At 41.7% G+C, this 26,452-nt stretch overlaps 1 protein-coding gene and 1 long non-coding RNA gene across 4 annotated transcripts; one reads left to right on the top strand and one right to left on the bottom strand.

The window, feature by feature from the left end:
* The first annotated feature begins 455 nt into the window (after positions 1-455).
* Positions 456-25,335, top strand: LOC103892507 (uncharacterized). Of its 2 annotated transcripts, none has more exons than XR_008513554.2 (5): positions 456-574; positions 22,344-22,390; positions 22,984-23,021; positions 24,412-24,479; positions 24,919-25,335. It is a non-coding gene; the product is annotated as an uncharacterized LOC103892507 (long non-coding RNA). The 2 variants fall into 2 exon arrangements; XR_656712.3 differs by having other exon boundaries at positions 457-574; positions 24,914-25,335.
* Positions 3,480-25,165, bottom strand: SLC28A2 (solute carrier family 28 member 2). 2 transcript variants are annotated; one of them, XM_002825407.3, is made up of 17 exons: positions 25,044-25,165; positions 24,818-24,906; positions 16,247-16,338; positions 15,110-15,293; positions 14,346-14,487; positions 13,600-13,713; positions 13,204-13,281; positions 12,687-12,767; positions 12,194-12,274; positions 10,777-10,902; positions 10,561-10,691; positions 9,981-10,149; positions 9,577-9,774; positions 8,924-9,005; positions 6,792-6,890; positions 6,401-6,512; positions 3,480-3,744 (listed from the first exon to the last, which is right to left on the bottom strand). In XM_002825407.3, exons 1-17 carry the CDS (start codon positions 25,122-25,124, stop codon positions 3,627-3,629), a joined length of 1,977 nt encoding a protein of 658 aa, XP_002825453.3. In that variant the 5' UTR covers positions 25,125-25,165; the 3' UTR covers positions 3,480-3,626. The 2 variants fall into 2 exon arrangements, with proteins under 2 accessions (XP_002825453.3, XP_054387382.1); XM_054531407.1 differs by lacking the exon at positions 6,792-6,890.
* Positions 25,336-26,452: the final 1,117 nt, after the last annotated feature.

Raw genomic sequence — 26,452 nt, 5'->3', positions numbered from 1 at the left:
CCAGACTCTGTCTCAAACAAACAAACAAGTAAATAAACAAAATGAATGAGGTAGCTCTATAAGTACTGGCCTAGAAAGATGTCCATACACATTAAGCAAAAAGGGCAGGCTCTAAACAACAGGCACAAGAGAGGCTTTACGGTGTACTTTAAGACAAACAGTGTACTTTAAGACAGACTGCCCATTAGGTGATGCAGCCTGCCTCTCTCCTCTCCTCATCCCCGCGGTCTCCTTTCCACACTACTCCTCCCCCAACACAGCGCCTTTCCACGATTTTCCGTCTTTTTCTCTCAGGACTCTCCTGCTCCAACAGCTCTTCCTCTCAGGGCCGCGGATCAGGACCCGGATAGACTAGCTGTGGGAGGAATGCGCGTGCGCCGTGGCACCGCCCAGAACACGTGGTGGACGTGTTTTCCCCGCCTCCAGGGCGGAGCCCAAGAGCGATTGGTCCCCGTTTTGGGCCTCCCAGGATTGACTGGCCCTTCCACCCAACTAGGGCGGTCCACACCCGCTCACATCACTTCCGCCCTCGTCTGGGAACGCCTCTCGCCCCGTCGCGTTTATTCAGGACACAGTGAGTTCTTGTTTTTCCTATTCACTCCTGCATTTGACAGTGTTCTGCGGACACTGGTGTTGAGATTGGCGTGCTTCCCGCATTTACAGCGAGGCCCTCTAAGAGGGAGAGTTTAGACCAGGTTTACTTTAAGTAGGAACCTGAGAATTTAAAAACCGAATTAAAAAGTTGGCCCCCGCCCTGGAGGGAGATAAAGAGCCCCCTTCTCTTATGCTTCCTTGTGTGAACTGAATTTCATACATTACTCAACAAATCGATAGCCATGAACTCAGGTTCCTAAATAGTAGTAATGGTATTATTACTACTATAATCTATAATACTATTACTATGGTATTATAGTAAGTATAGTAATACTATTAGTAACAGCTAATAGTAATAGCTAACCTTACATTAGACTTGGAGCGAGCAGTCACTGTTTTGTTCCCTGCTGTGGTTTGAATGCCTCCTCGGAAACTCATGTTGAAACCTAATACCCAGTGTGGCAATATTGAGAATGGGGTCTTGAAGAGGTGATTGGGTCATGAGGGCTCTGCCGTCCGGAATGGACCAATCCATTCATGAGTTAATGGGTTATCACGGAGAGGGACTGGTGGCTTTATAAGAAGAGACCTGAGCTAGCACACTGAGCCCCCTCACCATGCGATGCCCTACACTGCCCCTGCACTCCGCAGAGTCCCTACTGGCAAGAAGCTCTCACCGGGTGTGGCCTCTTGACCTTGGATTTCTCAGCCTCCGTAACTCTAAGAAATAAATTCCTTTTCTTTATAAATTACCCAGTTTCACGTATTCTGTTATCAGCAACAGAAAACAGATAATACCCTTACAGCAATGTCACTGTCTTTACCTATAAGGTGGGTCTCACTATCTTTATTTTATAGATGAGGATGCCAAGGCATAGAGAAGTTAAGGAACTTGTCCAAGATCACCTTAGTGATAACTGGCAGAGCTTGAATCAGAATTCAAGTAATCTGGCGTCATGTCCAATACCACCAACCATTGCGTTCTGCTGCCTCTCAGAAATAAACCAGGCATAGAGTAAAATTCATCTGTAGTTCAAGAAACAATTTATTGAAGCTTCCTTTTTCTGTCAAGTTTGGAAAACAGGAGAGAAGATAGGAATCGAGACAGAAGACGACCAAGTGGTTCTGAGCTGAGAGAATTGGGAAATTGAAGAAGGTAGATTAGCTAAGGGAAGATACAAGTACCTGAATCCTTCTAAAAAATTTTTTTATTGAGGTGAAATTCACATAACATAAACTTAGCCATTTTAAAGTGAACAATTCAGTGACATAACATTCACAATGTTGCACAACCACCACCTCTATCTAGTTCCAAAACATTCCCATCACCCCAAAGGAAAACCCCAAACTCGTTAAGGAGTCACTCTCTAATCCCTCCTTCCCCAGGCCCTGGCAGCCACCAATCTCCCTTTTGTCTCTATGGATTTATATATTCTGAATATTTCATCTAAATGGAATCATACAATAATAAGACTTTTGTGTCTAGCTTCTTTCGTTTAGCATGTTTTCGGGGTTCCTCTATATAGCATAAATCAGTACTTCTTTTTTTAATGGGTGAATAAAATTCCATTGTGTGTACGTAACACAGTTTATCCATTGATGGACATTTAGACTGTTTCCAATTTTTGGCTGTTGTGGATAGTGCTACTGTGAACATGCATGTGCATGTACTTGTTTGAGAACTTAGTTTCGATTCTTTTGAATATATATGTAGGAGTGGAATTGTGGGGCTCTATGGTAATTCTGTGTTTAACTTTTTGAGGAACTCCTGTATCCTTTTGAAACCCTTCCTTAAGGCTATAATATTAATATAACAAATAATATTAAATATAATAAATATCTTAAATATTTTGAATCAGAGTTTCTGAGTCTCAGCACAATTGACGTTTGGGACCAGGTAATTCTTCATTGTGGGAGAGCTGACCTTTGGTTATAGGAATTTTAGTAGCAATGTTGGCCTCTACTCACTAGATGTCAGTAGCATCCTCCCACTTTAATCACCAATAATGTCTGGAGACACTGTCAGATGTCCTCTGAAAAGCAAAATTGGCCCCCTTCCCACTGAAAATTACTGTTTTAAAGGCTTCCCCATAAACTCGGAGCAAATGTGGCTAGCACTAAAGCAGAATACTATAACAAAGTAATGGCCTTTAAGAAATGGATATTCCTTAGAAGTTTTCCTTAGTATACAGGAAGTATTTTTTGTTTACTGTGTAATGTTGTTAAGAAGTTTGCATTTACAAATGTTTGACAACCAGAGAAATCTTACCATTAAATATTCATATACCTTTCAAAGGTAACATCAGTAATATAAATCCAGCTCATCCACATCCACAAGCCAATAAATATAGCTTCTCCCCCGTCCCAGGCAAATTACGTACTAAATCACATTTATAGCACACTGCATCACATAATTTTTAAGATGGCAACTAGAAGTGTGATTTGTAAGACTTTTTTGACATAGTAATACTTATTTTTTCAAATAAAAGTTCAGGCAGGGCCCATGAGGAATATCATTTTTTGGTTCAGCCAAATAATGGAAAAACAAAAGCTATTTTTCATTATTGGGATACAGTGAACCGAAATGAATCTCTTATTTTTTTTTTTTTTTAAGACAGAGTCTCGCTCTGTCACCCAGGCTGGAGTGCAGTAGCGCGATCTTGGCTCGCTGCAAGCTCCGCCTCCCAGGTTCACGCCATTCTCCTGCCTCAGCCTCGCGAGTAGCTGGGACTACAGTCGCCCGACACCACGCCCGGCTAATTTTTTGTATTTTTAGTAGAGACGGGGTTTCACCGGGTTAGCCAGGATGGTCTCGATCTCCTGACCTTGTGATCCGCCCGCCTCGGCCTCCCAAAGTGCTGGAATTACAAGCGTGAGCCACCGACCCCAGCACAAAATGAATCTTTTACATTTACTGTTATTTACTGTTAAAGATCTTGGTGAGTGAGTTGTGGGCACCCTGAGTACATAAAAACCTTTGCAATCACAAAGCTGTTAAGATCAAAACTGTTATGGAAATAGATCAAGCAGCCTTAGGCACAGACGGTATTGTTGTAGAATCCACAGCAGTTAGTAAGGGCCATAGCACTGAACTCCTTGTCTTCCCAGGGACCAGAAAAAGAAGGAGGGTTGGTGCCATTCAGAGAAGTACTGCAATGAAAAACCACGGAGGTACATAAGGGGTCAGACAGGAACAAAGCAACAAAACATATCAATAAGTTATACTAAGCAGCTGAAAACAAAAACAAAAACCTGTAAATTGATGCATCAGCCATGACCAAATAGAACCCAATTATATTTCTTTTCTCATTCATTCTCAAGATAATACCAGCAAGAAACCATAAACTATGTGTGTCTGCTCCTTTGCCCAACTCCTAACCATAGTCTATTTGGAAATTTCTAGATATCCCTGAGTCAATATGTATGGCTTATAATGATTTAGTATTGAATTGATTCTCAAAAGTAAGGTGGTATTCCAAGGCCACCTTCCTCTTGAAAACAGCTTACACTTAATTAGTATAAATTAATTGGACAAAAACGTTGTCTTTCATATTCTAGATGCTAATGATCTTTAGTATGTGGCTTTAGAAAATCCACCAAAATGCCACAAGAACATAAGAATCAGGCAACATGATGAACGCCCGTGTCTACAAAAAGTAAAAATTAACCAGGCATGGTGACACACACCTGGCCTGTGGTCCCAGCTACTCAGGAGGCTGAGGTAAGAGGATTGCTTGAGCCTGGGCCAAGACTGTACCACTGCACTCCAGCCGGGGCAACAGAATGAGCCTGTGTCTCAAAAAAAAAAAAAATCAAAAACGATGCCAGAGGCAATGATGAATCCAGCTCATACCTCAACTTTAATGGTGCATCCAAAGAATTTTTTAAAAAATATGTTAGTTGCCTTCTCTGATGATAACCTCCAAACACAGGAGGGGCAACATTCATTAACTTGGCCCAGTAACCTGTTAAGCAGCCAGCACCTGAATATCTACCTATATAGTGAACAGACCACTTAATAACTTCCAAATCTGTATTTGTTTGTTTGTTTGTTTGTTTGTTGTTTGTTTGAGACAGGGTCTCACCCTGTCACCCAGACTGGACTGCAGTGGTATGGATCACGGCTTACTGTAGTCTCTAATTCCTGGGCTGAAGTGATCCTGCCACCTCAGCCTCCCCAGGTAGCTGGGACTACAGGCACACACCACCATGCCTGGCTAGTTTTGTTTTGTTTTGTTTTGTTTTAGTAGAGATGGGGTTTTGCTATGTTGCCCAGGCTGATCTTGAACTCCTGAGCTCAAGCGATCCTCCTGCCTTGGCCTCCCAAAGTGCTGGGATTACAGATGTGAGCCACTGTATCTAGCCCATAACTTTTAAATCTATCTCCAGCTCTGATTTCTCTCTTGAAGCCCAGACCTGAGGCGGCTTTTGAGTACCTTCACAGGGTGGTCCTGCAACTACCTCCAAGTTAACACATCAAAAACTGAATTAAGGCTGGGCATGGTGGCTCAGGCCTGTAATCCCAGCATTTTGGGAAGCCAGGATGGGAGGATCCCTTGAGTCCAGGAGTTCAAGACCAGCCTGAGCAACATAGTGAGACCCGATCTCAATACAATAAATCAGTAAATATAAAAAACAAAAACTGAATTAAGCCATAATCTCTCCCTTTTACTCCCATTCCTGAAACTAGTCCTCCTCTTCTGTGAATGAATGGCACTCCTTAGACCTACTTGCTCATGCTGGAAAAGAGACAGTCATTTGAGACTCCTTCCTCTTCTTCACCCCACCTTTTCCTCCTATCTGGCCAATGATCAGTCCTATTGATTCTACTGGATCTAGTGTATCTCCAACCTCACAACCACTTAGTATCAATTCTTACCATCTCTCACTAGGACTATTACAGCAGGGTGTTTGTTGGTCTCCTTGCCATCCAAATGGCTACCGAAATGATATTTTGAAACAGCATAGTTGATCATGCCAGTGTTCAGAATTCAGCAGGTCAAAACCTAAATTCTTTAGTATTTCATACAAGGCTTCTTATGATCTCTCAGCCTTTTTTCCCACAACTCCCTTCACTCACGCATATATCACCACCAATACACACACACCTTTTTCTTTGAAGGCACCAAACATTCTAGTTCCTCAAATCTTTCCTTTTGTGTGTTCCAAAACTAGTTCTTTTAGCTTAATGACATATCCTCTTCTTTTCATATTCTAGATTTTGGTAAACAAGTTCGTTTTTACACTACCTGAACTCATCATGATTTTGTAAATTCAACTTTATCCTCTCTCAGTTTTCTTCATTTCTGTCTGAAGAAGCCTGTAATATTTTAGCCACTTATAACCATTGCTAAGTCTACCTATAACCTACCTGTATTCCAATCACAATAAGTAGAGTAATTTCTTTTTTTAAATTAATATAAAATAGAGACAGGGTCTTGCTATGTTGCCCAGGCTTGTCTCGAACTCCTGGGCTCAAGCCATCCTCCCGTTTCGGCCTCCCAAAGTGTGGGATTGTGGGTATGAGCCACCGTGCCCAGCCAGTAGAGTAATTTCTTATCAGGGAAACCATTTTTCTTCTTCCCTTGCTGCTCTACTTCTCAGTAGCCCACTAACACAGGTAGACCCTGTCGCTGGAGCATACTAAGTTAATAATGAAGATGCACCCAATAAGAGAAAAGAACACTGATTTAGGCTATTACCAGTACTCACAGCCCTTCTCATACACTCTATTCAATCTCAACAGCATTACCCTGGAGACCTGAGGGCCGTGTGTGAGAGAAGGGAATGGGGTCCTGGTGCTTACCTCTGAAAGAGCCCTCTGCAGCACATGTAGGTCTCATAGGTTCTATTGGTGAAATTTGTGTTTAGGAAGGAGACACAGTCAGCTTCAGCTCCCCTGGGGACATAGAGGATTCCTGGATAAAGGAGACAGAGGTACTAAGGGGAAGATCTGACACATGCTTCTCAAGGCTCTTTATTCTTTTGGCACGAATTGTGGACACTGTTGATTAGGTGCCTTTGCCATGTATCTGTGGAATGGATGGGTAAATCAATATTCTGAAAGACATCCTGTCATGATCTAGGGAAGTAATCTCTGTTGCCCCTGTACTCAAGGACAATTCCACCTTCCTCATATTATTCCTCCAACCATCACCCTCATGCAGCAGTATCTCCATCAGAGCTGAGGCACCTACCTGCCATACAGGCACTGATAAGGGATACACAGGCCCCTGTGAAGAGGGCCCTGACCACAACCTTGGACAAGTCACTCTTCCGGTGAGGTACTATTGATGCTGCAGACAATAAAATGAAATAACTTCAGCTTTTCCCCACCAAGGCAATCAGGTATATCCCATGAGGCCCCACTTAGAAGAACACAGGGAAACAAAACACAGCCAATGAAGAGCGTCCTTATTACCATCCAGCTGAGATTGGCCAGTGTTGCCCTAAGAAGTGTGTGTATACATTAGTCCTGAGGGATCACTAACTTAGACTTTCCTCAGATCAAGGATTGAGTGTCTGACCCTCACTTTAATGGTTCTGTGAACATACCCAAGATGTATCTGGATCAAGCAAGGCTCTGGGTTTTTCCAGGCAGGTACAAATGCCTGGCGTTCACTGCTTGAGATATGCACTCTTAAGCCTGGACCAGAATTAGATGGACTATTTTGAGACAGAGGGCTAAGGAAAGGAACACTCATTGTGTGGCGTAAGACTTAGCCACACAATGCATATCCCACTACTAGATGGCAATCTCATAATCAGACAGTAATCAGGCATCAAGACTAGAACAATATAGTCAGGTGTTTAACAGAAGGGGAAAAGGTAAACTGAAAGGGAATTATTTCACCTTTCAATTAAATTGGCTACCAAATACATGAATTAAATGACTCTACCCCAGAATATAATTGCCTTTAAAAAGGGACACACTGAGCTATATTTCTTATTATAATCTACTCCTTCTAAGATTCCTTCCTTCCTTCCTTCCTTTTCTTCTTTTTTTCTTTCTACAGGACCTCCCTGTGTCACCCATGTCAGAGTGCAGCGGTGCAATCACAGCTTACTGGAGCCTCGATCTGAGTTCAAGCAATCCTCCCACCTCAGCCTCCCGAGTAGCTAGGACTACAGGCATATGTGCAAATATGCCCAGCTAACTTTCAAATTCTTCATAGAGACAGAATCTGACCATGTTGCCCCAGGCTGCTCTCAAACTCCTATAGCAAGCAATCTTCCTGCCTTGGCCTTCCAAAGTGTTGGGATTACAGGCGTGAGCCACCACATCCAGCCTAAGATCCATTTCTAACCTGGATCTTCCAAACTTGGGATCTGCTAGTCATCCCTGTGCCCCTGTCCTCAAGGACAATTCCACTTTCCTCATATTATTCCTCCAACCATCACCCCCATGCAGCAGTATCTCCAACAGTCTAAATATATCTGTGTCTGCTTCAAAGACCCACTCCTTTAACATTTGGTACTTGCAGATTTAAATCCAACACTTTACACCACTCACTCTTACTGTCTATCTGCTTTATGTGCCTGCTGCTTTTATTTGTTTTAATTCTTTGTGTTTCCATGAGGATGACTAGTGAGCAGCCTAATTTCAAAAAGTGTCTTCACTACTGAATAAAATACAAGAACAGGCGCGGTGGCTCACGCCTGTTATCCCAACATTTTGGGAGGCCAAGGCAGCAGCTCACTTGAGGCCAGGAATTCAAGACCAGCTTGGCCAACATGGTGAAACCCCGTCTGTTCTAAAAATACAAAAAAAAAAAAAATTAATGGGCATAGTGGCACACACTTGTAATCCCAGGTCAGGAGGCTGAGGCATGAGAATTGCTTAAACCCAGGAGGTGGAGGTTTAAGTGAGCTGAGATCACACCACTGCACTCCAGCCTGCACAACAGAGTGAGACTCTGTTTTTAAAAAAAAAAATTAATTAATTAAATAAATATCTTTATTTATATATGCGCTACTCCAATTTAATGGCAAAATTGAAATAATATCATTATATTTTCTTCCTCATAGAGAAAATTAAAATAAAATTAGTTTTTGGGGCCTAAAACTAATTTGGGGAAACTAAAATAAAATTAGTTTCCTCCAATCCAAAGGAAAAAAAGTAACTGAAGTTGAGATTATAAAGGGCTGTATGCATAGCCAGGTGGGCATGACTGCCTTAGGTCCAAGTTAACTGCAGCCTAAGAAATGGGCACATTTCACAATGGCTTCTCTATCTGATCCCAACTTGTGCTGAAGCACCAGGACTGCCCACTACAGAAGCTGGGATCTGGCTGTCTTACTGGGGAGCTGGGAAAATGGATGAACTCACTCAAGCCTCCAAGTGTGATTCCTATGGAACTAAGATTGGCAAATCCACAGAGTGAAAATGTTGTAATGATTTCAGCTCTCACCTAGGGAAAACAAAAATAAATAAGCAAATAAATTCAGTCCCATGCGTGCGGTCTTATAATCACAATAGAAGTTCCAGAGTACTGACAGCCCCCAGTCTTTTCCATGGTTTCCCAAGGAACATGAAAGGATGCTCAGAAAACAACTGTTCCCTGAGTTACTATAGGGATAATGACATGGAAACCACCATGGGCCTCATTGCCCAACGCTGTTCTTGTTGAAGGCTATGAATAAGGAGAAGGCCTGGGAATGAGAAGGATTGCGAAGGAGGAGGAGAAAGGCAAAGGGAAAGAAAAAGGATATTAATTTGGAGCAATTTAAACTTATAAATGAAGAAGGGAACCTTATAATGAAGAAGGGGTGGGAGGGGGAAAATAGCATGCAGACCCGTAATAGCTCAGGCGCTGCAGATGAGGCTGCTAGGTATGCTGTTCTGCTTGCTTTGTAGTTAGGCCTGCGACCCCAGAAAGGCATTTGCAGGTCTGCAACAAACCTGTTTGGCACTTTCTGTCTACCCTCAGATAACCATGGCTGAGACCTCACGGTGTTTATGCTTTTTGGATTGTCACTTACAGAAATCCACTCTTTCTGTCCCTCAATCCACTCCTCCACTCCAGAGAGACGTTTGTTCTTGTATTGAGACAGTTGCTGATATGCCGCAAACTCATTTATGAAGAACTTGATTCCCACCATCTCAGCCACCATTGGACAATCTGTCCACTCTACACCCATCATGAAAACCATGGGCCTTAGGAGATAGGAGCAGATGACCTGAGTGAAAGAGAGATATCACAGGAAAAGGAAGGACTAATAACAAAGGTCAGGTGCCAAGGACCTTCTCTGGAGCCTTGGCCCAATCTCCTCTACCATTCTATTCATGCTCTCTCTTGGCTTACTGTGGGTCAGAAGGACATGCATGGTTGAAGGGCTACCTAACCACATCCCAGAGGGACAGCCCAACAAATGTAATCCTTTACCTGGAAAGTGAGCCCCTGTATGTCCACCAATTCCCCCAGCCAGGAGAGGGCAGCATTGATGAAGGCCAACACAGCCAAAAAGGCAATCAGGTTGGCTGCTACATTAGTAGCAAGGCCTATAGCATCTGTGGCTCCGTTGCTGGCAGCTTCCAGGACATTTCTCTCCTTCCTGTGGTTATTGGGCAGAGGGCAAGAATAGGGTGTCTACAGCAGTCTCAGCCCCTCAGAGAAGAGAAACCCCACTGTCCCTATCGTGCGGGAAGAGGGTGCAAGGCCAATGTAGAAGGTGACAGGGGTTCCTCAGTGACCCTATTAGTGGAAATTACTCTGAAGCAATATCAGATATAATTGTCATGTAATTGCATGGATGGCAAGGACAGAGGGTACTGGCATGCAGAAGCTAGTGCCAGGTGGGAGGGTTAAATGAAGAAAACCAGCATGATTAGCAAGCAGCAGAGATAAGCAAGAGGGAATATGGAATCACATTATTCCCCCTCAGGGAGACTTGATGTCTGCCACCACAGTGCCACTCTTAACTACAGCTCACCATCTCCCAAAGTATATGCCTCCTTGGACTCACCCACGGGGCAGCTTTACCCCCTCCTCACTCTTGAACTTGGACTCCTCCACTTCCGGATACGCTAGCTTTGATAAGGCGAGAGCACAAGGGGCGGCCATCACAGAGGCAGAAATCAGGGATGATGCATCAACCTGTGAGGCGCCAGACTTAGGCATCAGTGTTTCTATCAAACCCAACTCAAGCTCACCCAGGAGTGATCAAGCAGACTATGCCTACCCCAAAGGATATGAAGGCTCCCAGCACAGTGCCAGAAATGGTGGCAAACCCTCCAGTCATCACCGCATGGATTTCAGAGAGTGTCATGTCCCCGAGGTAGGGACGGATGAGCAGAGGTGCCTCTGTCTACAAACACGGAGAAAATAGTCAGATTCCAAGAAGGTGCAACTCCCCACGCCAGAGTGCCCACCCCAGCCCCAGGGGCTGGACCCACTAGACATACATCCGTCCAGTGTGAGCACTGTTCAGTGAGCCACAGCTTCACTTAGTGAGCACGGAGCCCAGCTGTCGGGCCCATCCAGCTTCTGCCTTACTTCCTCTGGCACCCAATCCTGTCCTGGCTGGCATAGTTCTCACCTGTTTCTATACATGCTTGTTTCATCTATTGACATGTTAAAATGTGATAGAAGAGAAATGGTATATTTTGTTTGTATATTCTCAATGTCTAAAACCACACACTTACTGAACTTATGGAATGCAGTGCACTTAATGAGAACATATTAGATGCTTAAACAGTACTCATTAAATGAAATACAAATAGATGATCCAAACCCCCTGTTTATGGATCAAAAGAAATAATGTTTGTGAAAATGTTATGAAATTATGAAGGGCCATCTATGTAAGCCGTATCCAGCACTGACCTAAGATAATGGTATCTATTATTTAACAAGTGCCAACTATGTGCCTAGCACTGTACTAGATGCTAAGGACATTAATATAGTTAAGGCAAAGTCCTTACTCTTAGAAGCTTATAGTCTCACATAGGAAACTAGGCTGATTATAGATAATTTCAGCAAAATGTGGAGTGCTATGGTAAAGTATCCAGAAGTACTCTGAGAACATTTCAGAAGCAGCCTAGAGCCTTGGGAGAGAAAGACCTCAGTACTAACTCCCTGCAAATGTGACAAGTCATTGTCCCCAACATTGAGCTGATCAGTCAGTAGCACATATGGAGCACCTACTCCATACAGACGAATGTACCAAGCAAGTATTATGGGGAAGAGCCTGGGCGTTAGCCATGAGCAAGACAAGTGATTTCCTCCTTAGAGACCCTGGAAACCAAGTACTGCAGGGAGTCACAGGAGAAACCAGAATGAGGATCAAACACCCTTCATAGCCTCCAAAAGGGGATATGAATTGGACCAGGACATTCCCTACATTCCTATGTAGGAAGTGTTCATTAGAAGTGGTGAAGGCTATCCCTCCAGATTAAGTATTACCAGGGAAGTATTATTAGGCGCAAAGGGTGAACACAATGAGCAGAGTCTTCTTTGAGCTGCTGAGTTATCTCTCATCGAGATTGGCTGCCCCACAGTCTTCATTTATTTGACTTTTCAGAAGGAAAGCATACTCTTGTTTTGTGCCAAATTCTCAGTTCCTCAGAGGGAAGAAGACCAAAAGGCCTCAAGGTGCTTACCATACCCACAAAGATGTTTCCTGCCACAGCCAGGGTCTCTGTAGCGGTGGTGCCCATAGTGATTTGTAAAAACCAGGCGACCTAGAAGAATACAGAAACCTAAACCATTAATGTTAGCAGGAATCTTGGAGAACATCTGGCAAAACTCCTCCTCCTCTACTGATAAGGAAACTGAGGCCTAGAGAAGTAGAGCAGCAAGCCCAGGGCCAAAAACCAACTTACAAACAGAGCCTTGACCAGAACTCAGGACTCGTTGCCTTTAGAACAAGTACATTAAAACTCAGTATCAAGGGCAGTCCAGCTCATCTTCTCTCTGCTCTGCCCTCAACCTACCTAGGGCCTGGGCTGACAGTTTGCTATCAGGCATGCTTGAGAGGGCCTGCCTTTTCCCATTGTTTCTAACACTCTAGACCCTACCTATGGGCATTTTTCCAAAGCTGACTGATGACAAGATGAAGGCCTGTCTCCTGACTGGTGTAAGAGAATGACTCACCTTCTGAACTACCCATTGCACAAGGCCCAGGTAATAGAGAATGGACATCACACATCCAAAGAAAATGATGATTGGTAAGGCCTGTAATGAGAATGGTAGCAGGTGATGAGATGTTACGTTGCATACTCTGTGTAGGCTGTGAATGGACTGTGTTTTAGGCTTCTAAGTTAAACTCTTAGCATTCCAAGGGTATCTCATACAGTGTAGGTATTCAGTACCTACACAAACTAGTTTAGGGATACATTTTAAATGTATTAAATCCATTGTCCCACCAGTACTAAACCACAAGCTGTTTTCTGACCCTTTTCCCCCAATTCTCATTTCATCTAATTTTATGATGGCAATGACCAAAGGGAAGGAGATAGATGCCATTTCCTTTACTGATGGGGTTAAACCCTCTTTTTAGGGTCAAATTGGTGTACAGGGGGGCTGATTTCTTGGACACACACTTTCATCCTCTGCTTTATTCCTCTACCCCTCCATAGACCATCATTCCTGCCCATAAAATAGGTATCACCTGAAAAGCAAAGACATCCTTGACCAGTGTATCCCCAAAGACAAAACTGGAGCCAGCCACAGTGTAGTTCAGGAAAATCTGAAGGGAAAAAAAGAAAAAGACAGAATAAGAATGAAACCCAAAAGGACACACAGGAAGACGAGACCAGCCCCATGCGTCCTGAGGACCTACTGTTGCTACTGAGGTTGGCCTCTCTTTGACAGCCCAGGGGCAGGCTATGTCCCCATGAGCTCTTTATTCATATTCTTAGTTGTATCCTAGTACACTGTCTCCTTTCCCAACCAGATCTTCCACCACATCATTAACAAGATACAGCCTAATCTTCTCATGCTCCCCTCAAATCTCCTTTCTCTAGGATTCTAAAAGAGAAAAGCCCTCGCATTTAATTTCTCATACCTGGACCTGCTCTCCTAGCCACTGAAACGCACTATATCCAAGATCAGTTCTGATGACCAAGATCCCAAAGACAAACTGAAGACCTAGGCCCCAAAACACTGTCCTCCAGGACACCTAGGATCAATAAGAAAATTATTCCAATGTGAGTTCTGCTAGTCCATTACCTGGTTGGAGTTTTAAACATGTACTCTGGGTGGAACCAACCTAGAATATTAACAGTAAGTCTAGGGTCTGATGGCATAGGGAGCAGGGGCAATGGTAGGGAGAAACAGGGCAGTAATACATAAAAAGCCACATATGTTCATAAGGTTCTTAAAAAATGTGTCTAGAGGTTAGATGACCTTATACACACATATATGCATGCATACATACAAATAAAAGTTTTATAAATCAATATTTTAACAGTACTATCTGCAATGCGAACTGATTTTCTACTGTATTCTATTTTTCTTTCCTTCCTTATTTTTTTTCTTTTGTTCTTTCTTTAACACTGGCCTAGATTCGCAAAATTGGTATCAAGATTGATTAATGGATCACAATCTACAGTTTCAAAATAAGTGGTCTAGGGCCTCTGAGAATTTTTTAAACTTATCTTAGAAACAAAATTATCGAAGAGGCAAATTCTAGGGGTTGTTACGAACTTAGTTCTATGCCCTTGTAATTAATACTTGATGCATACACTTTATGATTATCACTTGGCCCTTGGCCATGTGTTGCTATACCCAACCCAAATACCCAAAACTCACTGCACTGTGGTGTTTGGAGCAGGCAAAGAGGATGAGGATGAACATGCAGATTCCTGCGAAGGGGATCAGCTGCTCTGGCCTTTGGGCTGTATCTAAAGCCAACCACAGTATAAGGCCAACCAAGGAGACTCCTGCAAACACCCTGAAGAAGGAATGCCAAGACCATGTCATCAACCCAGTGAATGAAAAACAAATAACTTATAGAGAGTCTGAAAGTTTTTCTCTCACTCCTGGCCTGTGATCAAAGGCCATGTTAGAGCTGTGGGTGCTATAGACTCCAGTTCAGAATATACACAACTGTAGGTTTTCTCTTTAAACTCTAAGGAATTTTAAAAGGCACCAGTGGGTGCAGGAAGTCTAGGAGACTAGAGAGAAAAAAGCATAAAAAGTATCAGGGAACTAAGGGAGACACCAATGACCACCAAATCAATTTGATCGCTTAATGCAGCTGCAAGGCTCTGTGTTCTGATTACTTCACTGAAGAGGAGTATGATTTTTCTCATTTCTGACACTGGCCCTGATGACAATCAGACTAAAACTCTTCTCTGAAACTAAACTCCTCCTGCCCCGCAGCAATGTTGAGACCCAAGGCTACAAGAATCTGGACTGAGGTCCTGTGCTCAGAGGCCTGTTATTTTTCTCTGCGCTTTGGTTCTGAAAAGCATATGTGCGGGTCTGAGAGACTGCTCAGCAACTATCAAAAGAGAAAAAAGGAGGTGGACTGGGATAAGCTGTGAGGCCAGGTATTGAGATTCTTATCTTACCATTTCATCCAAAGCCGCAGGCGGGAGTTTTCAAAGGGCTTCAGACATCTTGTTAATTTTTTGCCCAGGAGCTTTTTCAGAAATGAGTGAACCAGGACAAAGATCACCAAGCAGGTGATGACAAACAAGGCCAGTGCCCTCTGGAAATTCAAGATGCAAGCTGCCAGGAAATAGGCAGCATAGGCTAAAAAGAGAAGAAGCAGAGTAAGGATCAGCAAGGCAGTGCTTCCAATGGGCAAATGAAACTCCAGTCATGAATGCCTGGGACTTACAGCAAGAAAAACCCTCCAGAGACCTTGCCACCCAGCCCTACTGTCAGACGGAGCTGCACTTCTTGAGGCCAGGATAGATGTCTAACTGTCCTCTTCTTGAGGATTCCCAAGGACAGTCTGACTTAATGCGAGGACTGCATATTTTCACTGGTCCCTAATGAAATCTCATTCCCTTCTATTTTATCTAATATCCTCTGTCTGTCCCTTGGAGTAGATTTGATCAGTGTTCACCATTAGACTCTTCAAAAGTCAGTCATCTCGCCTTGAAACTTTATTACCCCAGTCACTTTAACCTTGCCTCTGGAACACACCATGTAAACAAAGCTACCACTAGGAAGTGCAGCCATGTGGACCTCATCCCATGGCTCTCTTACTCATCCCAAATATAATTTTTGCTCCCACCATCCCAGCTGCCTCTTATTTTGACATCAAAGCCCCATATACCACTGATAGTATGTTTTAAACGGAGCTCTGCTGTCTTTTAAGAATATTTTATATCATTGATCTTACTAGTAAACCAGCAAATAAGTAAGGTATAATACAGGCTTCTGTCATAAAGGCTGCAAGAATCATGCACTCCACCAAATCAAGCCACTAAAAAAAGGATAAGCCCCCATTCTCTGAAATATTTTAAATCCGTCAAATAGTACACTTTTGAAAAATAGTTTATTCTCAGATTTCACTTGTTCCTACAAGTGCAGTTCAATACATTATGGTTCACCTATAAGTAGTTAAGATTGATACATCAAATAGCTTTTTAGATCAGTTTTGAATAAAAATGCCTTCCACCTGGTAATCACCTTGACACAAGGCAAATTTCTAAAATAACTGTGTTTCTCACTTTCATGAATTCTCAATATCTCACCCAAACACAACAGGCCCAACAGGATCTTCTTGAACAAGCTGGCGTGTGTTTTGCAGAAACTTCTTGCTTTGCTGAAAGGCCACTGACTCCTCCTAATAAGAACCCAAAAGTTAAGATACAAGAATTACTCCATCCCATTTCTATTAATTCAACTCTCAGAATTCAGATTACCTAACACAAGGCAGAATTAGCTCTTAGTCAATGAAGAATATTCTTCAGCCAGGAGGAAGTTAGGTAGTGTCCCACAATGCCAAAAAGGGCAAATCAAACCTTGCTAGTGGGCAGCAGGTCAGAATACCCTACTCACCCTGAACTAGCAATATCCTTGGTAGTCTCCTACCATAGAAGTGGGTACTGCTTATGTCAGGGATGTACTACTTTCCTTTCCCATTCTGAAAGGACAGGGGATTGCTAAGCTTCCATATTCACAAGAGGATCTATTCTTCTTAGAGGCAATTTGGCCATCCCTCCCTAAAAACCAAACAAACCTATGGCCTTGAACAGTCAGCCAAATGTGCATTGACAGGAAGGAAAATGCTACCAACCTCAAGAATTGCTCTGGATGGGCAGGCCTGAGAGAAGAGGCCCAGCAAGTAGGGATATTCAAGTTTGACTTAAGAAACATGTATATAGTGCTTTCTCTATGCTGAGCTCTTTCTAAGAACTTAGCAAATACTAACTCACTGACTCCTCTTAAGACCCCTGGAGCTGTTACTATTAGCATTCCCATTTTACAGAGGTGGAAACTGAAAAACAGAGAAGTTAAATAACTTTCCCAAAGTCAAAGAGGCTGTAAGGAGCAAACACAGAATATACACTCTGGCTTCAGCATCTGAGCTCTTAACCATCATTCTATGCCACGTCTTCCCTAGATTCCAGGGTTGCCTGTCTTTGCCACTCCTAAGTATGCTCAGCAAGCTGCAGCCATCTGAGCCAAAAGCTCTAATTTCCAAAATCTTGGAAGCTCCAAAGAAGGTGATCTCAGCAAGAAGGTCCCATTCTGGCAGTCATGCTGAGGCAGGGCAGCTTAGCCAGGGTTAGGACCAGCCATTAACTCCTAATGCCCTGGGGCTTTGGCCCATGGAGTTCCATGGCTGCCCCTCCCATCTAACACACTCCCAGTTCCTAGTCTTCCTTTTCATTCCTGCCCGCCTCCTGCCCCTTCTGCAGGGAGCCCAACCCTGTGTTAGCTGAGCAGAGTGTGTACTATGAGATACAGGTAAGCTGAGAAAGGAGAAAACAATGCTTATCACCATCTGACTGGATCAACTCAAGATGATTCTTTAGGATCTCAAGAACTCTGCTTTGCTTTGCTTTTCTTCTCTTTAAGAGACAAGGTCTCACTCTGTTGCCCAGGCTAGAGTGCAGTGGCATGGCGTGATCATGGCTCACTGCAACCTTGAACTCCCAGGCTCAAGTGATCCTCCTGCCTCAGCCTCCCGAGTAGCTGGGACTACAGGTGTGCACCACCATGCCCAGCTAATTTTCTTTTTTAAATTTTTGTAGAGATGAGGTCTTGCTGTGTTCCCCAGGCTGGTCTCAAACTCCTGGGCTCAAGTGATCCTTCCTCATTTTTCCATGCTTAATAGAGAAAGTAGTGAGTAAAAGGGGCAGCATACCTGAGGACATCATTATCTTTGGAACATCATTTGCAAAGTATATCAAGGAATGAATTTAATTTCAATCCTTGCCTTCCTATGTGTGCCAGATATCTTTGGTGTGCTCCTCCAGCACCACTCTCCACTCCACTCTGTGCCCTGGGAATTGAACTCATGTAAACTACATCAAGGTACTCCCATGTCCTCTGGCTTATCAGGTTGGGTTCTGCTACTGGGACCTCCACAGAAGATCAGAGTGTATGAAAAGACAGGTCAGTGTGTTGAGGAGGTCTTTTTATCTGACTTCCTGCCAGGTGCTCTTACATCTTATTCCTTCAGGCCTACGAATAGTAACTGCTCACTGCTTCAAGACTTTTGCTTCTTGCATTATCCTTTCTTTTGGTGTCACCATACCTCATACATATCTTTGTAATGGTCTCTTTGTAAATAAATTCTCCTATAATTATCTTAATTTAAGTATGCCATCTGTTTCCTGTTGGGACCTAAACCGATGTACTAGATAAAGCTGATTTAAAATTATATGCAGTCAAATGCTAGTTCAGTAAGCCTCCTGCAAAATAAGAGGCGGGCATGGACTAGTCCAAGAGTAGATATAAATTGCATGCCTAGAAAAGATTTCTTCCATCACCTCCTGACCACAACTCACTTATCATATAGTACTTACCATATAGCATGATATTGTCATTTTTCTGTTTACCTGTCTTTCTTAGGTTGTGAGCATATCAGGGAAAGGTGCATTTCTGTTTTTATCTTTGTATTCTTGGTGCCTAAGTTAGTACCTAGCACATACTATTATTGCTTTAGGTCGCTAACAAGTGCCCGGCCCATAATAGATGTTCAATAAGTGTTTGCTGAATAAAAGAATAGGTAGATAGATAAAACTCACAAAAATGATTTGCCTATATACTTGTGACAGATAGCTAGAAAGTATGAAAGAATATCATTTACAGTGGTAGCAACATCATCCAGGGTATTAATTTTGTACTTCTTTTTAAAATTGACAAAAATTGGCTGGGTGCAGTGGCTCACACCTGTAATCCTAGCTCAAGGAGGGAGGATCACTTGAGCCCAGTAGTTCAAGATCAGTGTGGGCAATATTGTGAGACCCCATCTCTAAAAAAAAATTAAAATAAAATTGACAAAAATTGTATATGTTTATGGTATACAACATGATGCCTTAAAATATATATACATTGTGGAATGGCTACATCAAGCTAATTAACACATGCATTACCTTACATACCAATTTTTTTAATGGCAAGTACTTAAAATGTACTCTTGTTTGTATTTCATCATTTATAAAATGTACTACTATTTTTATACACTAAGAAAGAAAAACACTGCCAATTAAAGACCTGAACAGGCACTTCACAAAAGAGAATATTCAGTGGCCAGAAAAAGCTGAAAAGGTGCACAAGTTCCTTAGCCATTAGGGAAATACAAAGCAAAGCTACAATGTGATAATACTACACACATACAATGGAGACAATGAAAAAAGACACTCTCTCATAACACTGCCAGGGGAGTGAAATTTGGTAAAAATATGTTTAGCATCTGTTAAAGCTACATAAACCTACACATACCCTATAGCATGGCAATTCCACTCCAAAGTATATACCCAATAGAAAGGTGTATTTATCTTTACTAAAAGACATGCACAAAAATGTTCATAGCTGCACTATAATAGCAAAAGCATAGAAACTACTAAAATTCAGACCCACAGTAAAATGAGCAGATAAACTGTGGTAGATTCTTACAATGAAATACTATACAGCAATTAAAAATGTACAAAGTACAATATATGCAATAATATGGAAGAATCTCCAAAACACAATGTAAAGCAAAAGAAGCCAAACACAAGAGTATATATGTGGTATATTTTCATTTAAAGTATAAATTAGACTTCCCATATAAAGTCCAAACACAGGCAAAATTAATCTATGATGCTAAAAGTCAGGATAATGATTACCCTTAGGGAGGCCGACTGAAAGGAAACATAAAATGGTTCTTGGGTACTGATAATGTTTTGGTTCTTCATCTGGGTGATGGTCATATGGGTGTATTCACTTTGTGAAAATTCATTAAGGCTTATATTTATTTTTCTGTATGCATGCTATGCTTTATTAAACATTACACTATAAAGGCAAAAAAAACTGTACCAGTTAAACTATGGCATGCAGTCCCAAAAAAATAAATTAATAATAATAATAAAATAAAATTTGACAAAAAAATATATATAGTATATGTATTTTTGAGACGGAGTCTCACTGTTGCCCAGGCTGGAGGGCAATGACATGATCTTGGCTCATTGCAACCTCTGCCTCCCAGGTTCAAGAAATTCTCCTGCCTCAGCCTCCCGAGTAGCTGGGAGAACAGGTGCCCACCACCATGCCCACATATTTTTGTATTTTTAGTAGAGACTGGGTTTCACCATGTTGGCCAGGCTGGTCTCAAACTCCTGACCTCAAGTGATCTGCCTGCCTTGGCCTCCCAAAATGCTGGGATTACAGGCATGAGCCACCATGCCCAGCCCCAAGGAATATTTTTTAAAGGAAAAACTAATGCAAATACATGAGCCATCAAGTTTTAATGTACATTGTAAACAGTGATATCATGTTAAGTACTCAGAACTGTGTCAATGAAACAAAAGATTTAAAAATAAATCCAAATCATCACATTAACTTAATAAAGTTGAAGCAACATCAGAATAGAGAAAGAACTCACAATTTAATAACTATTGCTGGAAAAATGGGTATCAGTATGGAAAAGCATCAGCTTAAAGCTACATGTCAGATTACTCCCTACAAAGCATCCTAGATCATCAGAGTTAATCAAACAAAAGAACAAGAAGAAAAAGAAATAAATACTTAAAAATCAATACAGAAACAAAACAGAATTGAAAAATGTACACATGAAGAAATTACAAAGTCTATTATCTAGATTATATACATAACTTATTAACGTATTTATTGAATTTTGAATGTTATGGAATTTTAAGTATAAACTATGGGTAAAGCATTGTTCCCAGTGTTATAGGAGACAAAAGGATGAAATAGACATTGATCTTGCCCTCAATGTATTTACAGTCCAGTATAGGGGATATAATGTACATGTAAGTCTGTAACAAAATGTCAAAAGCTTAAAGTGTTATGAGAGAGGGTCAGATAGAATGTTATGGAAGTTTGGAGAAAGAAGGGACCTCTTAGGACTGGGGCCAGTGAGGTTGAGGTGAGGAGAGGCAACATCAGGGAAAGTTTCATGGACATGATTGCTCTTGAGTTGAGCCTTAAAATATGTGTTGTATTTGGGCACAAAGACATAAAATGAAGACAGTACACTCAGAAGCAATGATGTAATGACATGCATGACATGGAGGCAGGAAATTGGGGATTACATATAAGGAACGGTTGATAGTTGACTTTCACTAGAGCATAGGGTGGTATTAGAAAGGGAATTGCAAGAGTTAATGTTGGAAAGTCAAGTTGGATACAGATCCTGGTTGAGGGGAAGAGGTTTTGGGGAGAATTGAATACCAGGCTGTGGAGTTTGGCTTTGTTCAGGAGCAACTGGGGAGCTACAGAGGTTTGTGATATAAGGGAGTTCAGACATACTTTAGGTAGTTTTGGTAGAAGCTATATAGGATAGATTGGCAGGAGGTGGGGAGAACTGGAAACAAGAAATCTATGTGGGTTCTATTAGAGTTGGTCAGGAGAAAGGAAATGAGGTTCAAAATCCAGAACTTACTTTAGTTGATAAAGAAAAGTAGGCCGGCCACAGTGGTTCACGCCTATAATCCCAGCACTTTGGGAGGCCAAGGTGGGCAGATCACCTGAGGTCAGGAGTTCAAGACCAGCCTGGCCAACATGGTGAAACACCATCTCTACTAAAAATACAAAAAAAAAATTAGCTGGGTATGGTAGCACGTGTAATCCCAGCTACTCGGGAGGCTGAGACAGGAGAACCGCTTGAACCTGGGAGGTGGAGGTTGCAGTGATCACACCACTGCACTCCAGCCTGGATGACAGAGTGAGACTCCGTTTCCAAAAAAAAAAAAGAAAAGAAAATCACACATAGAAATATGGAAAGTAAGGCAAATGGAGGAAAATGTGTAGCTTTACAAGAATTTAAAGAAATGCAAGTTAAGGTCAGGCACATGGCTCACACCTGTAATCTCAGCACTTTGGGAGGCTGAGACTTGAGGATTGTTTGGGCCCAGGAATTCAAGACCAGTCTGGGTAACGAAGTAAGACCTCATTTCTCAAAAAATAAAAATAAATGCAAGTTAGAACTTTAAGGCATGATTTTATATCTATGTAACTAGTTAACATGGTTTATATGAGAAAATATAAAGTCGATGAGACTTGAAGGGAACTGGACATGTCATATATCAGAGCAGTTTAAGGTGCCAACAACAGTCTGGCAAAAAAAAAATACCAAGATCCTTTCAGCTAAGTACTAATATTATTCTTGTTTTACAGGGTGAAAACTGAGGTTTAGAGAGGGTAAATAACTTGCCCAAAATCTGGTAAGTGCTAGAGTCAGTGGTGCAGGGGAAGCTGGCCTGCGCTGGCTTGAGAGAAGTGATTGTTACATTTTCAGGAATTGTGCAAGCCATTACTAAAAATTAAAACTATATAAACGTACAATTAAATTACATTAAAGACAAAGGTAATAAATATTAAAAACTCATCATTTTCTAATTATTTTGCTACATTTTTCTGTTATGTGAGCTCATGAAGTTATTCATGTCTGCTGTATGTGTATGGTGGAAATTTTATATAATGATGTCCTCTGATAATCTCTTCCCAACTCTTTATTCAAGTAACCCTTTGGTTACTTGAAATCAGCCATGTTGAGAGTTTTTACATTACAGGCAAATACTATAAATAAAGTCTTAATTTATTATTTCATCTAGACTAAAGATTAGCAAGCTGTGGTCTGTGGGCTAAGTTCATCTCACCTTCTTTTTAAAAATTAAGTTTTATCAAAACACAGCCATGCTCATTTGTTTAGTATCACCTGTGGCTGCTTTCCTACGAAAATGGTAGAGTTTAATAATTGCAACAGAGACCACATCAACCACAAAACCAATAATATTTACTACCTTGTCTTTTATAGGAAAAGTTTGCCAACCCCTGGTCTTACTCCTCATTAAGGTGAGCAAAAATATTAACCAACATTCATTGCAGAACTACACCTGGAGAGCCTGTTCTTTCTTCTTTTTTTTTTTTTTCAAGACAGGGTCTCACTGTGTCCCCTAGGCTGGAGTACAGTGGCACGATCATGGCTCACTGCAGCCTTAATCTCCTGGGCTCAAGTGATCCTCCCACCTCGGACTCCTGGAGTAGCTGGGACTACAGGCACGCACCACCACACCCTGCTAATTTTTAAAAATTTTTGTAGAGGCTGGTCTCACTATGTTGCTCAGGCTGGTCTTGAATTCCTGGGCTCATGTGATCCTCTCACCTCAGCCTCACGAAGTGCTGGGATTACAGGCATGAGCCACTAGCCCAGTGGAGAGTCAATTCTTAAACATTTACTAGCATACCACTGTTCAAATATAGACCCAAGCAGTGTGACTTACATGATTAACGACCACACTGCTAAGTAAAATACGAAATATCATGTAAGCATGAAAAACTTACAAAGAGTTTACTGTCAATTCAGTATATATAAAACATGATAATATAAAAATTTTTAGAGAGAAGCAAATTGTGTATAAAACAATTAAAAATTTTAAGAAGTCACTGGGTAACTTTCAAAAATAAAGAGAAGAAAACAAATAAAAATAACCTTTTGTTTGGAAGCTGCTCTGAATCATCTCCATATATAGTCATGTGTTACTTAACAACAGGGATACATTCTGATAAATTCAACATTAGTCAATTTCATAATTATGCGAACATCTTAGAGTGTACTTATGCAAACCTAGATGGTATAGCTTACGACACATCCAGGCTATATGGTGGATCCTATTATTCTTAGGCTGCAAATCTGTTCAGCATGTTTCTGTACTTAATACTGTAGGCAACGATAGCACAATGGTAAGTATTTGTGTATCTAAACATAGAAAAGGTACAGTAAAAATACAGTAGTATAATTTTATGCGACCACCATTGTGTAATGATATACACCGTTGATATACATGATTATACACCATTGTATAATGCGGTCCATCATTGACTGAAACATCGTTATGTGGCTCATGACCGTATTCCCTTTAGAAGCTATCCAATATCCTCTTCTCAGCTTTTAGTGTATGACTTCTGCACTCTTTTATAAATACCCACTCTTTTCCAGACCATGGAACATTGCTTCCTTCCATATGATCTATTTTACTCAAAGAATTTTCTTTGACATTACTTCTGGGACCAGATCCATGAACAAATTCAAAGATTTTTCTCACTCCTCCTTCCTAGACCCCTGTTCACATAGCACTGTGGACTGTACCTTCTTCATTCTTGAGACTCTTCTCTTTTGACTTCTAAGATCTTTTTTACTGTCTTTATTATACTTATAATAAGTCCTTCTGTGTTTTCTCACCAGGTTTCCCTTCCTCTCCACCATTCCCAAATCTGAGTATTCCAGAAGAGCTACTTTTTTTTAATGATATGGTAAATTAATTTCTAAAAGGATTAAAATGAATACCTACCTGTTGTTATGAAAATAAATGTATAACATAAAGCAATCTGCAAAATAGTAAGCATACACTCAAAATCTGTTAGCCATTATTATTACCATTGTTATTATTTTTATTTTCAGTCCAACCAACACTGATACTGCTGAACTCCTGTTGTTTATGGCACATGTTTAAGTTAATTAATTACGAAAGATACATATATATATGTACACATGGTAAGGTGGAGTGGTTGTGATAATACCACAAGCTGCCTGAAGGGGCAGCCCACCCTAGATCCTTTCCTAACTGAACAAGATTCCAAAACACCAGTACCTCTGGTGAGTGGAAGGGCCCAGTCCATCCCCCAGGCTGTGTCCTTGTGCGTCAGTCCTCTTGCTTCCCTCAGGCTCTACTTCTTTTTCCTACAAGCACAGGGAGCATTGCGATCAGTCACGGAGCCCTGCCAGGGATGATGGGGATTGAGAGCAGCCAAATACCCTTACAGGAGGCCATGCAGCAGCCCACAGCTCTGCAGAGAGAAACTAAACTGGTGAATTACCATGAGCTCCAGCCCCGGGTTCTCTGTGCCAGTCTCCACTGTGGACAGAGCAATGGACTGTCTTCCACTTGCTTTCTTCATCTCCTGTTCTCCTCAACTGAAAAACATATTCAGGGCCAAGCCTGAAAGATTGGTCATTCTGTCCTGTGGGGATGGGGAGAATTTTTAGGACCAGTTACCCATGGAAAACGCAAAACTAAAAGTCTTTGAAGGCTTAGTTGATTTCTTTAAGAACTGAGAATTGAGAAGATTGGATGTGTAATTTTTATATAATAAATAATGAAAAATAAAATCCTATTTCGTCTTGTGAATAGCTAAAGAAGGGACAGTAAGATAGGAGAAGAGAAATGAAAGGCAGTGGAATTGAAATGAATCAGTGGGCCACCCAGGGCCCCAGGATCTGGGCTATAAAGGTTCCTACTTGGACCCTCAAAGGAAGAGTCATAGGGTAACTACTCCTTTTAGCCCCGGGGAGGCCCCACTGAGCTTGCTGAGTAAGAAGGAAACAGGGAGGAAGGCAGTTGGGAAGACCCAGACCCTAAAGTATTGCTGAACAGACAACAATTAACAGGCCTTCAAATTCCTGACTATAATGTAGCATAAGAATTGTTTTTTATGCCCCAGAGAGAACTCCTCATCAGTGAAATTAACAAAACTTACATTTAAAATAATTAGTATGAATGTTAATGATCCCAAGTAGTTTTTAAACAAAATAAGCAAACATTTGGGCCTCAGAATAAGCAAATTTAATACATGGACATTCACAATTAGAATATAAGTTCATTCTGAGATATTTCTTTACTTTGCAGAAAATTCCCTTCCCCATGGAATTGCTTTTAAAAATGTGATCTCTTCAAGCATTTGAAGTATAATTTCATTAAACACACATAACCAACTTATATTGTGTAAATTAGGGCCTTCCTGACTAGGCACAAAACTACCTGCTTTTGGTTTAAATATGATCTCTTTAAAAATTTGTAAATTAGGCACCTGCCCTCCCCAAACACCTTTACTTACCCCAGCTTGGGGAATTGATTCCCTCTGGCTCCTCAGTGAAGGACTGAAAGAAAAGCTCAGCTGCGAGGGAGGAGGGGCAGCTTGGGTGGGGCATGGGGGCTTTCCTGCCATTGGTTAGTTTTATGTCTTGGGCCCTCCTTCGCTGAGCCTGCCCTCACTGTAGAGGAGGATTGAACCTCTCAAGTTAAATATTATATGTTTTTAAGACTGTTTTGCAGGCCTAAGGCTTCTGCAGAGGTGGCGCCCGCCCGTAATCCCAGCACTTCGGGAGGCCGAGACGGGCGGATCGCTTGAGCCCAGGAATTTGAGACCAGCCAGGGCAACATGGCGAAACCTCATCTCTACAACAAATACAAAAATTAGCTGGGCGCGGTGGCACACGACTGTGATCC

Source organism: Pongo abelii, chromosome 16, assembly GCF_028885655.2.
Source record: "Pongo abelii isolate AG06213 chromosome 16, NHGRI_mPonAbe1-v2.0_pri, whole genome shotgun sequence".
NCBI classification, from domain to species: domain Eukaryota; kingdom Metazoa; phylum Chordata; class Mammalia; order Primates; family Hominidae; genus Pongo; species Pongo abelii.
This window is presented reverse-complemented; position numbering and strand designations above follow the sequence as displayed.